General features: G+C 44.6%; 1 protein-coding gene across 1 annotated transcript; it reads left to right on the plus strand.

Moving 5' to 3' along the window:
* The first annotated feature begins 347 nt into the window (after positions 1–347).
* Positions 348–8516, plus strand: HOXB13 (homeobox B13). The gene is made up of 2 exons (XM_081166768.1): positions 348–1231; positions 7714–8516. The coding sequence occupies exons 1-2, from the start codon at positions 541–543 to the stop codon at positions 8022–8024; spliced, it is 1002 nt and encodes a 333-aa protein (XP_081022894.1). The 5' UTR covers positions 348–540; the 3' UTR covers positions 8025–8516.
* Positions 8517–12004: the final 3488 nt, after the last annotated feature.

The following is a 12004-nucleotide window of genomic DNA, read 5'->3' on the forward strand; positions in this document are numbered from 1 at the left end:
CCACTCCGTGTGGAGCAGGGAAAGAGACGCTGGTATGTGGGGACGGGGGGCGGTGATCTTGTCTGATGGAGGAAAATAAATAAATAAATAAATAAATAAATAAATAAATAAATAAATAAATAAAGTCACCACCCCCTTCCTGTACAGAAGTCCGTCACGTGTGCAGGTCTCTCTCTCCCCTCACCCTTCCTTCTCTCTCCCTGTCTTGCCATAAAAGCATTTTCGCAATTTTTGTCTGGCCCCCTCCTCCCCAGCACGTCTCCAGTGGATGCGCCTCAGCCAATGAGCGCACCACTCCGGGAAAGACGCCTCCTTTGCGTCGGGGGAGGGAGGGAAGAGGGGGTGGGGGTGCGGGGAGAGAAGCTGACGCCGGGCGCCTAGGCGACCCTCCTTTGGCAGTCGCCAGCCTTTTAAAACGATCCTCGCCGCCTCGCCCGCCCCCCAGTCTTCCAAGCCGCGCGCCATCTGGTTACCCGGACCGAGAGCGGAGCGAAGCAAGCCGCGGGCGCCCATGCGCCTTCCCGCCGCGCTCTCCGCTGGATGGACCCCGACGCCGCCTTCGGAGAAGCCCGGAGGAGCCTGGATGAGGTGCCCACCAAGAGCATGGACAGCTTGCTGAGCTCGCCGACGGCCTTCCCGGGCGGCGGCCACTGCAGGAACGTGACCCTGGGCGGCCTCAGCCCGACGATGCACGGCTCCGCTTACCCGGCTCCGGCCCTGGACGGCCCTCCTTCCTCCGGCCCCGGAGACGCGTCGACAAAGCAATGCATTCCGTGCCCGGCCATCCCGCAGGCATCCTCGACGACCAGCGCCTCGCCCTTCTCCTGCGGATATTTCGGCGGTGCTTACTGCTCCTACCGAGTGGCCCGCGGTTCCCTCAAGCCGTGCCCCGCGCCGCCTCAGCCCGGCTACCCGACGGCGGCGGAGAAGTACCTGGACGCCTGCAGCTCGGCGCCCGCCGCCGCGGCTCCCGAGGAGTACCAGACGCGCCCAGCCGAGTTCGCCTTCTACCCGGGTTACGCGGCGGGGCCTTACCAGCCGATGGCCAGCTACCTGGACGTTTCGGTAGTGCAGACCATCGGAGGGCCTCCTGGCGACGCCAGGCACGAAGCGCTCCTGCCCGTGGACCCTTACCACGAACCCTGGGCCTTGGCCGGGGGATGGAACAACCAAATGTGTTGTCCAAAAGATCAAAGCCCAGCAGGACACTTTTGGAAAACTGCTTTCGCAGGTAACCAATACCTTTTTGTTAGAAAAAAGAAAGAACGAAAGAAAGAAAGAAACGGCCGCCTCTTTCGCTTCTCCCTCCGCCCCACCCCTGTCACCGCCGCTGCCCTACAAGGCCGCCAGATCCTCGGGGTGGATTTCGTGGTTGTCCAGGGAGCTGGGTGGACTCAGGGAGCGCTTGATCCCCAAACGGAAAAGAGCTGGGGCCTCCATCCTGTCTGCTTTTCAACCTAGACGTGTGTTTGTGTGTGTGTTTGTAGTGACTGCGGGTAGTCCTGGTTGGAAACTTTGCAGATGTTCCAGACCATCTTTATTCTCAAATATTCACCATCTATTCTGGCGCCGATCCCTATATTAGCTTAGTTCTTGGGATACCTGCGTTGCATGTGTGTACGTGTTTAGATATCACACCCACCCACGCTATAATAAGATACGATACAATATAATACAACCAGCCTAATTTCCCCCAGTTGTGTGATAAATTAATGTGGCCTCATCAGCTTCTAAGAGATATATATGAGAGAACTGTGTGCGTGAGTGTGTGTAATTCCAATCAGTTCATATTGCAATGAAATCAGCAGCAGATTTTTACACCCTACGCGCTGCACGCGCAGATATAGGCATCAAACATGCACCAGCAGGGTGGCTAATTTCACTGCTGTATGAATTGCTCTCAGGGTCACCTGAAATATTATTACAAATTATATATGAGGTTAGACAACTATGTATGCCCTTTGTGTGTGCGTCACTGTCCTCTTAGTTGTTGCTGCTTTAGTTTACATATGAAAAATGCTGCTCACAAAGGCTGTGAAATCTCACCTACTGGTTATTTTTCAACACCCAATATGACCTGGCGGGTTAGAGCTTTTTTCTAACATACCCTGGATCCTTCGGATAATAGCTAGAATTAAATATGAACCAGCTCTCCAACGGTGGAGCAGGCATGATGTAATCATAACGTTAAAAAACCACATGGGTAGTGCAATCATAAATGTCTCTGAGCATGTGTGGAGTGCGCTTCCCTCATCGCTGAGCAGTCCCCAGTCAGCCCCAATCACAAACCAGAATTAGGGCGAGGGCCTCTGTGTTTGAGCACCCTCCGTCTCCAGCACCTGCCATGCTATCAATTTTGCTATCACATCTTGCCTCATTAAATCAGCTCAGTCTCTACAAAGGAGCTGCAATATATTGGCATTGCTACAGGTGCGTAATACTCTATCTTAGATTTCCTACCCATCCAGCTTTCTGCGTCTGCATTTTCAGGGCTGTTCCTTTGTTTTTATAAAAAATCCTGATCCATCGCATCCATTAGAAACAGAAATAACATTGTGCACGGTCAGATTGGTTCCAAGTGCCTTAGGGCAGATGCAGAAAATTATAGGCAGCGGTAAGGCAGGAACACTGATTGTAGAATTGAGACATAGGAACCATTTATTTCCACTGGAAGTCTAATGTCGCCAGTCTAGAGCAAATTGACTCTAAGGAAACAAACGAAGCTTCACTGTCTTTAAGGAAGGCAGGATAACCTCAGCATTTCTGCTTTACTGGTCTGGAGATCCTGCTAGATGGAATAGAGAAAAAGGAGACAAGTCCCTGAGACAGACTAGTCCTAAAGAAAGGATTATGGCAGGGACATGTTGCATCCACAACAACAACAACAACATAGGTAACTGTGGTGGGCCTAGGCAGAGGGGTTATTGCCTTAAATATATTATGCACAGACAGGGTTTTTTTTTCTGCGGATGGGAGAGAAATCTGGATGCAAGTAGGATGGACTAGATTACTACTGGTACTTCCTTTCAGCTACTACATTCCCGTGAGTCTCTGTGTGGCCTTCCAGTGACCACTCACCTAACTGGTGCTTAATATGACTTTGCCACAAGGGGTCGTAGAATCTTCCCCTGCTTTAAGCACAGACCTGCGGCCATTGCAGTGTGTGACTGCAACCTACCAAACCATTCATTCTGGCTCAAGCCCTATTAATTTCTGCAGGAATTCTCAGGGGGTAAGTGTGCCTTCAGTTGCACATCTAATGAGTAGCTGGTGGACTATCAGATGTGAGATGTCTTAACAGAAGTGAACCTGTTGAGTCTGTCATAGTTAAGTGGCTTTCCTGAAAACAAATCTCCCAAGTCTATAACAACAACAACAACAAATTAAGTTGGGAGCTAAGTGTGTAAGGTTTGAGGTTGTGCAGAACTTTTCATCAAGCAGAAGAATTATGCAAAACCCCAGACCTTGCGTACTCCAGCACCAACTAAGCTTCTTCCACAAAGCATGTCAATATATATTTACACTAGCCCACACTTAAGGTTTTAATCCTGTTGCAGTGCAACAACAAATATTTGTTCAATTAAATAAATGTTTTCAGTCAATTACAGGAGAACCAATCCTTATCTATGACTAATGACCTGACTTCTGATCCACTTGCATTTACTTGAAAGAAATCTCATTTAATTTCTGTGGGACATCTTTCCACTTGAGCTTGTTTAGAATCACTGCTAAACTTTTCCTAGGGGCAAAGAGAAGATCATTCATCTGCCTCTCTGCTTATTAATAGCAAACTTACACTGCACCACACTTACACCGCCAAGAGTTAACACAAAATACAAACTCAGTGCAGAAATGTTGCTTGTTTATCAGTTTTCCTAAATTATTTCTAAATCATCTTTCAGGGCACATTGCCCTCACAAGGCAGTGTACAAAAATTCATCCACAAAATGTAGTGGTATATAAAGCCATCAAATTAAAAATCATATTACAAATTGGTGATATCAGTTAAAATGTATTGCAACTATTAATGAAATAGAAATTAAAATATATTAAGATTTCTCTTAAGAACTGCCAGCAATGGGGCCACATATACTTCCTGATGTGTTTGTGGGGGGGGGGGGTAATTCCACAAATAGTGAATTACTGTTGGGGGGGGGGATCCTGCCCCTAACACTCCTCAGTCTGAAACTTCTTAAAAGTGAACCACAGAGCATGGTAAATCTGTATATTTACCTCAAAATGAGTGTCCATAATACTGTCTGTGAATGTAGTTGTAGACTGACAATCTCCTCATTACTTTTATTAACAGACACATCTTCCAAGCCACAACATAATATTAGCTTTGCTGCAGCAGCAACAATTACTGTGTGTACTTTTATATAATTCAGCCAAAAGGTGCAAAAATCTTAAAAGCAGGGAAGCAAATTTATTCTATAAAGCATTTATATGCCACCTTTCTTTTTTCCTTTTCCTTTTTTAAATAGGCTGTTGCACAACCTCCCAAAGCTGTTTACAAGATTCTGAAATAATATCAGAGCAATAAAATTTAATATGAGACATGAGAAGAAGATCCCTGTAGGAAAATAAATAAATATGACAAGCGCATTCTATGATGACCTTATATTTATGAGCAAGTAACTTTTTAAACTCTGCATCAGTGTAACCATTGTGGTGCTGTAGGCCCCAATCCAGTGTATCCCAATGTTTTAGGTGTAGTAGCAATTTCACAGTGCTCCCAGCAAATATCAATGCAATTTTGTTTCAGAATTGCTCATGTGAAAGCCTACATTATCCATTATGGTGATTCAGTATTTCACATCTCATGTCTTTAAGGCTGCCAGCACGGCAACAAAAATTAAAGGTGCAATAGCAGGAAGTTATGGAATATCTTCCTCCAGCAAATATGCCTGATATTGACATTTCTGCACCAGTTTAAGACCTACCTGCTTACCTGGGCTTTTTTGAGTTGCTAGCAGTAGCCTCTGTTGTTCTATTGAGTTGTGTTGGCTCCCTGAGATGTTTTCATGATTGATCTACAGCTGATTTTAGGCATGTTTTATCTTCTCTGCCTATTTCTTAGGTTGCTTGCATTGTAACTGATCTGTATCCCACATTGAGATCGTAAGATGAAGGGTGGTATACAATTATATTAAATAAGTGCGTGTGTACATACTTATTTAATATTTAGTGTATGTATGTACACACACACACACACACACACACACACACATTTAATGTGTGTGTGTACATACTTATTACACACACACACACACACACACACACACACACACACACTTATTTGATATAAATTTATACCATTTTCTTTTGCATGCAACCCCACTCAAATGAATAGGACCTGCTTGAGTCCTTCCATGCATCTGAATGGGGAATGTGCAGGAGAATTTTCCATTGGGTTTGCTCTAATGTTTTTGCTCAGTTATGCAATACTGATACTATTGCTATTAGTTACAACTGACTGCACAGTGAACAGTGGGCAATGAAATAAATTCATAGCTATTCAAATTACGTAACAACAACAGCGTTTATACTGCAATAAGGTGTGCTGCCTTCGATCACCACAACATTGTATTGCTGTGGCAATATAGCCCCCAAGGAATATAAATATTTCAGTAATGTATAACGCTGTGTAAGGTTATCCACCACCAGCATCTAGCATTATTTATTGGTGTCTAAGCAGGAAATAATTACTCCAGACAGACAGGACACACAAGCAAAAACCTCTGTCTCAAAGATTTAGTAAAGGATTTTTTCAATATATTAATGGGTACATTTGAAGTAAAGCACTTATAAATCTATGGCTTCCAGTGGTAGATTTAAGCATGTGCATACATCTCTTTCATTGTAGATACAATGGGAATTAAAAATATCTACCCTTGGCTGCATCATGTCCATGTTTTTAAAAACTCATTTAGTAAAATGTGCCAAAGATCATAAGACTCAACTGAGGATCTGGAGTGCAGATGATGGCTATAATTTATGTTAACTGATGTCCCACCCAAGAAATTTAAATGCAGCATAGCTCCTGGAAGAAATCATTTCACATTAATTTTCAGATCTACAGTATGTGGCCATACACTGACCACCCAAACAGTTTGACTGTTGTTTCATAAAGATACACCACAAAGATGCTTAAGTGCTGGGTCACAAGTGTTGGGTCACAAGCTTTTATTTTTTATTTTTTAAAGCAGCACGCGATAAAATTAATAAATAACTCAGCCAGATCTTTTGTTTCTCTTTCCCCATTTTTACTTATTTTTGGAAGTAAAAGTTCTAGCTCAGTCTTGAAATTTCTTGCTTCTTTGCATCATAACCCAACAATTCGTCAAAACACATTCTGTAAGAACACAGCATTCCCCTTTGTTAAAAAGCTTTATTACATTTTTTTAAAATTCCACACATTATGAAATTGTACGCTCCTGTCTACTAAAATTATTTCAGCACTCACTTTATTTAGGTAACACTGCAGGTCCCAAAACACCATCAACATCTGGCTTTTTCCATCAGATACCAGTAACATGCAACAGCAAGTAACTATAAGAGGAGTATTTCCTTGTACTATTCAGTTCTGCAGGTTATATTCATACAAAGCACCAAAACACAGTATTCTTTTCTGTGAGCACTGTTCATTACTATAGTCTTCACCTCCAGCCATGTCCAAACTCCAATGACACACACAGGAAGGCTAGCAGTCTGTTTGGTGTTAATGATTACCTAGAAATGAAACACTGACAATAATTTATTAATATACAGGTGTGTGTGTGTCTAACTAAATCTTGTGAATGTGAAGATGGTTGCTAAAACATATGTGGGTAATCAAAACCTAGTCCTGAATAATTTCCTAACACAACACCCTTTCCTAAAAATATATATATTTGGAAATCAGTTCCATTGAAATCAATAGGGTGTTGCATCAAATTATTTACAACCAGTGTAAAAGTTGCTCAGCTGATTTGAACCCCCAACAAAGACATTTTAATCCAGACTAATTTGCAATTTTAAGCCCTGCACTATTACTCTTTATAATAAATTAAATACCTACAGGAAAATATGTGGCACACTTTGCTTCTAACTCCCGTTGGTTAAAATGGGTTGGAAGCAAGTGAAAGGAATTGTTGCCAGGCAGATCAGTTAGGTAGAAAAATATCGATTTCTAAATTTCCCCACGTCTGTATTTGACAACACACATTTGGCCGAACTGGGGGTTTGTTTGTTTTTTACGCACAACCTCCACATTTATCGCGCCGTGATTTCAGTGGGATTTTACGCGCAAATTGCTCTAAAATGGGGTTGTAGTCTCGCAAAGCAGAGAAACGGCCTCACCGGCATCAGAGGCCGGAAAAAAAGAAAAAGGCATTATGGCGGCAGATCTGTGTTTCGGGGACAAATTCAATGCATGTGAGAATAAATAGGGCAGGGGGGGAATGAGGTGGTGAAAGATAACCAAGAGAGAATGAAATAAAACGGATAATATTCTGCAGAGTCCTAACTCGTGAGTTTAGGGGCCAAGAGAAAGTCCAGCGGTTTTTAGAAGAGTCCATTTCGCTCGGCTGTGGCCTTGGGGGATTTCCTAGACAAAGGACTGGGCGGTGGTGGTTATGAGTTTCATTCCCCAGGGCCGGCCTTCCTTCCTAACTCTCGTCTGAGTTTAATGCGCTCTCCTCTTTTCTTCCTTTCCTCCCTTCTGCCGGTCAGAAGCTGTAGGCCAGCACCCTCCGGAGGGGTGTACCTTCCGCCGGGGGCGCAAGAAGAGGATCCCTTACAGCAAAGGGCAGCTGAAAGAGCTGGAGAAGGAATACTCCAACAGCAAGTTCATCACCAAGGACAAGAGGAGAAAGATCTCCGCCGCCACCAACCTCACCGAGAGACAGATCACCATTTGGTTCCAGAACCGCAGGGTCAAAGAGAAGAAGGTCGTGGCCAAGGTCAAAGGCACCAGTGCGCCCGCGCCCGCGCCTGCCACCACCAGCAGCAGCGGCGCCGGCAGCGCCAGCAGCACCCCGTGAGACGCAGAGACAGACTCTCGGAGGAGGAATCCATGGAAAGGCGGCGGGAAAGAAGCTCCCCCCGCGAGGAAGGGAGGGGGGAATTAACGCAGGCTTCTCTGCTGCCTCCCCAAAGCCTTGCGGGAACAGGAGATGGTGGGGGGGAAGGAGGCCGCGGGCGGAGGAGGAGGAGGAGAAGGGAGGAGGAAACGAGAGCAGAATTACGCACGTGGACGCTTCAATGGCTTCTCAGCTCTCCAACCTCCCACCGTCTTCTCCACCTCGGTGGAAGCCCACGAAATTCGCTTAGCGCTGGCGTGGCTGGCGGCCTCTCCTAGCCTCTCTCCTTTTAAAAAAAAAAAAAAGTTAATTATCGTCGTTGTTATTGTTATTGCTGTTTCCTCCAATAAGTTAAAACCCGATTTGCAAAGCAGACGGTGTTTTTTTTATTTTATTTTTAAGCGATGCGTTGTTGTTATTGTTTTTATTATTTTATTATGGGGGGGACTGGGAAGGGGAGAAGGAAGCCGTGTGCAATTTGCAATTCATTTTTATGTGTTGGTTTTTTTTCGGGGGGAGGGGCGTTGCCGCCTTAGCGCCATTGCTATGCGAATTATATTCTATTTTTCTTTGTACCAAGTTCCGTAATTCAGAGCTGCTTTAGGGGGTGGGGGGAAAGACGAAAATAAAACCAAGAAAACGACAACTGCCTATCAATCGAACCGAATGTTAAATAAATTCTCCATAAGCACCACGATGGCTCGGCTTGCTTACGGTTCCGTTTGTCTGTTCGTCGAATGGGAACATTTTGCAGAAGCGAAGGAACAGACTGTTCTTTCATCTGTGTGAAATATTGATAGGAATTTTTACCACGAAGAAAATCTATTACACATACATACATACAACATAATCTATGTTTTAGGGACTTGTAAATTTGAGAGGTTATAATCTATATTAAAATCTCAGCATTGCATATGACGAAATTAATATTTTAGAATGGCTTGTATGTATACGTATATGTATGTATGTGTATATAGGCTAACCACCGATTGACGATTTTTTTTTGGGGGGGGGAGTTGATTAATCATATGACAATGATCCCTTTATCGATTGCATTTAAATGAATTTGAGTACTACCAAAAGTTAATAAGTGCCTTGGAAGACACTGAACGATACGCTAGAGAATTTACAATACAGCAAACCGATAGTTGCAAGGGGAAGTCAACTTTAATTTTTTTAATTTTTCATTCCCTATTTACCACTCCAGAAAAAGGACTTCCCTTCAAACCCAGCCCCGCGGATTAAAAACCTGTTCCATCCGCTAAAGCGTGGAGCCCTATTTTGCTTGTCTGTATAAAATACAATGGGACATAAAAGACTGAAACCATATACTGTATTCACACTCAGAACAGGGGCAAATCGTTTTGAATCCAGCGAATCTTGTTGGAAAGTAAATATGGATGGGTAAATTATAACGTTGTAAATTGTTTCGGATGTTGCCTACTATTATTGACGTCCTGCTCCTTAGCTACATAAAATTGGGAGCTAGTTCTCTAGATGAATTGGTTTAGAATCTGGGTATTTAAAGGGGAGTTTGTGCGTGGGAGGGGACGGTGAGAGGAGGACCTGGAAGCAGACGCTTCTCCTAGTGCCGGTGCATAGCACGAGGGTAGCCAACAGGGCGCCCTCTCCATGATGTTGGACTCGGACTCCCATCAGCCTCAGGCAGTACAGCCTATAGCCAGGGATCATGGGAGTTGTAGTCCAGCAGCATTTGAAGGCCACTACTTTGGCTACCCCTGGTTTAGTCAATACTAATACTGTAGTGCGGTGACTGTAGGTCCTTAAAGAAGTTATTTATCCGGGGCGTTGTGATAAGACTTTAGTTCAGAATCTCTGATTCTCTAGAGGAGAAGGGGGTGGGGGGAGGTTTTCGAAATCAAAGAAAATACAGCCAGGCCTACACTTTGTTTACACTCCTGTACTAACCGTGCAATCCTATGAGAATCTACGCAGAAGTAAACCACTTTGAGATCAGTGGGACTTACTTCCAAGTAACTGTGTGTTTAGGACTGCAACTTTTGCTATTATTTTGAAGCAACTTCCACTGAAATCAATGTGCCTTACTTGGGGGGGGGGGATTCCTAATCAAAGGAAATTCTTTTGCAGAACATGGGTTGTTTCAGCATGATTTTGGTACTGCTCAAGCCCCCACAATCTGATTCTGGTGCTTAGAAGTAACCACCCACTGATTTCAATGCAGCTTGCTCATAGGAGTGTCTTATGTTCATCAGTTGTCTGTTTATTATTATTAGTGTTATTATTTGTACTTATTATATACACATGTATATAATTTATTCTGAATGCCACAGAGATTGCATAAGCAGTGCTCATTATCTGACACCACAGGACCAAACATTAATAAACGTAATAATAAATAACAGAAATAAAAGAATTGAATGCGCAAAAAAAAAAAAGACAGTGGAAAAAAGGTATTTTTCAAGTAGCCAACTCACCTGTTTCTAAGGTGAGAAGATTCTGAGGGGTGGGGATTGTTTCAGTGTTTATTTCGCTCTGTTCCGTCACAAGTGTTGGTGACATTCCTGAATCCCCCCCGTACCTCCCTTGAGTCCAACTGGGTCGTAAACCTCAAACAAAGCTTCATACTTTCATTTTAAGCCCCCCCCCACCCCCAATATATGTGTATTCCTCGCCTCTTACATCTCACAACTTGCTCTGCCAGTGCTTGATCCTGTCAGATCCTTTGCGTTGTTCTATCTCAGAAGGACCTGGGATTTAAATACAGAACATCTAATGAGAAGTTCATTATCAGTGCGCACGAGTAAATGGAAGGCCAAGTTCAAGGATGAACTGCTCTTTCTCTCTTTGGTAAAACCGCAATGAGGCAAGCTCATGATTTATATATATATATATAGGTAAAGGGACCCCGACCACATGGATTTAGGAGACAATATTCAGTTGCATCTACTGTCGGCATGTGCTGTATTGTGGCTGCTGGAGCGAGGGGTGGGGCTCGTCCCCCCTCTTTTTGTAGGTTTCCCTGGAAAGAAATTGTCTTCTGCTGTCTGCAGTGAGGATGTGCTAGCAACCCCTCCCTTTCCCCCTCTCAGTCGTTGCAACTGAGGAGGGAGGAGTGGCGCACCAGGAGGATGAGTCCAGTGGATAAGGATTGGGTCCAGCGCGGTGGGGGTTGGGTGCCTAAGGGCTGAGGAAGCCGCTCTGTCCGCCGGCATGCGCCACCTCCAACAGCACCGAGGGAGGAGCAGTTTCCCAGGCACAGTAAATCAGGCCTTAACTTTGACCCCAGAGGTCGGCTTACTCCTGGCTCATAGGCGGTGTTGACCTTGACTCCAGCCCCCCCCCCTCACGCTCCCCGGAAAAGGAGGCTCTTCAGATCAAAAGGAGTTTATTGCATTTATTTTCTCCCTCTTTTCGCGACGGGGGCGGGGAGGTGGGGAAATGACGCTTTGGCGTTTGCTTGCAAGATTAGGTCAGCAGCTCCACCTTCCGGTCACGCGTATCAGTGTAATGTTATATATACAGTATATATATAGCCTTTTCCTTGGTTTCATTCTTCTGCGCTCCCTTAAGCACGCGCTCCTGCGCAATTTTGTGGGCATGTGTCGTGTGGGGTAAGATCTGATCTTCTTTCCAAAATCAGGTAGCAGTTGGGACAAGAGGCGAGGCAAAAGAAGAATTTGGTGCAGTGTATGATAAAAGAAATAGGCTGGGCCAATTGGCTACACAAAACTTCACACAAATCCCAGAAAACCCCACCTAAACAAATGCGTTAAAAAGGGGATCGAATTGGCACCGGTTTTGTCACGACCTAGACACGGGACCTCCTTGGAATGTCAGGAATATACAGAAGAGCGTGCCTGTGTGAACCTTGAATAACCACATCATCTGTGTCCCTCGCAAACTAGGATTGCCATGCTTAGGTAACGCTTTCCTCCGAGGTGTTTGCACGTCCTGTCTCT

This window comes from Podarcis bocagei (assembly GCF_964188305.1).
Source record: "Podarcis bocagei genome assembly, chromosome: 13".
In the NCBI taxonomy this organism is placed as follows: Eukaryota; Metazoa; Chordata; class Lepidosauria; order Squamata; family Lacertidae; genus Podarcis; species Podarcis bocagei.

Bases quoted from the DNA above. Each gene is read 5' to 3' on its own strand.
- HOXB13 (XM_081166768.1), top strand. From the start codon at position 541: ATGGACCCCGACGCCGCCTTCGGAGAAGCCCGGAGGAGCCTGGATGAG. The intron at 1,232-7,713 runs GTAACCAATACC...TCTGCCGGTCAG, and splicing joins TTGGAAAACTGCTTTCGCAG to AAGCTGTAGGCCAGCACCCT.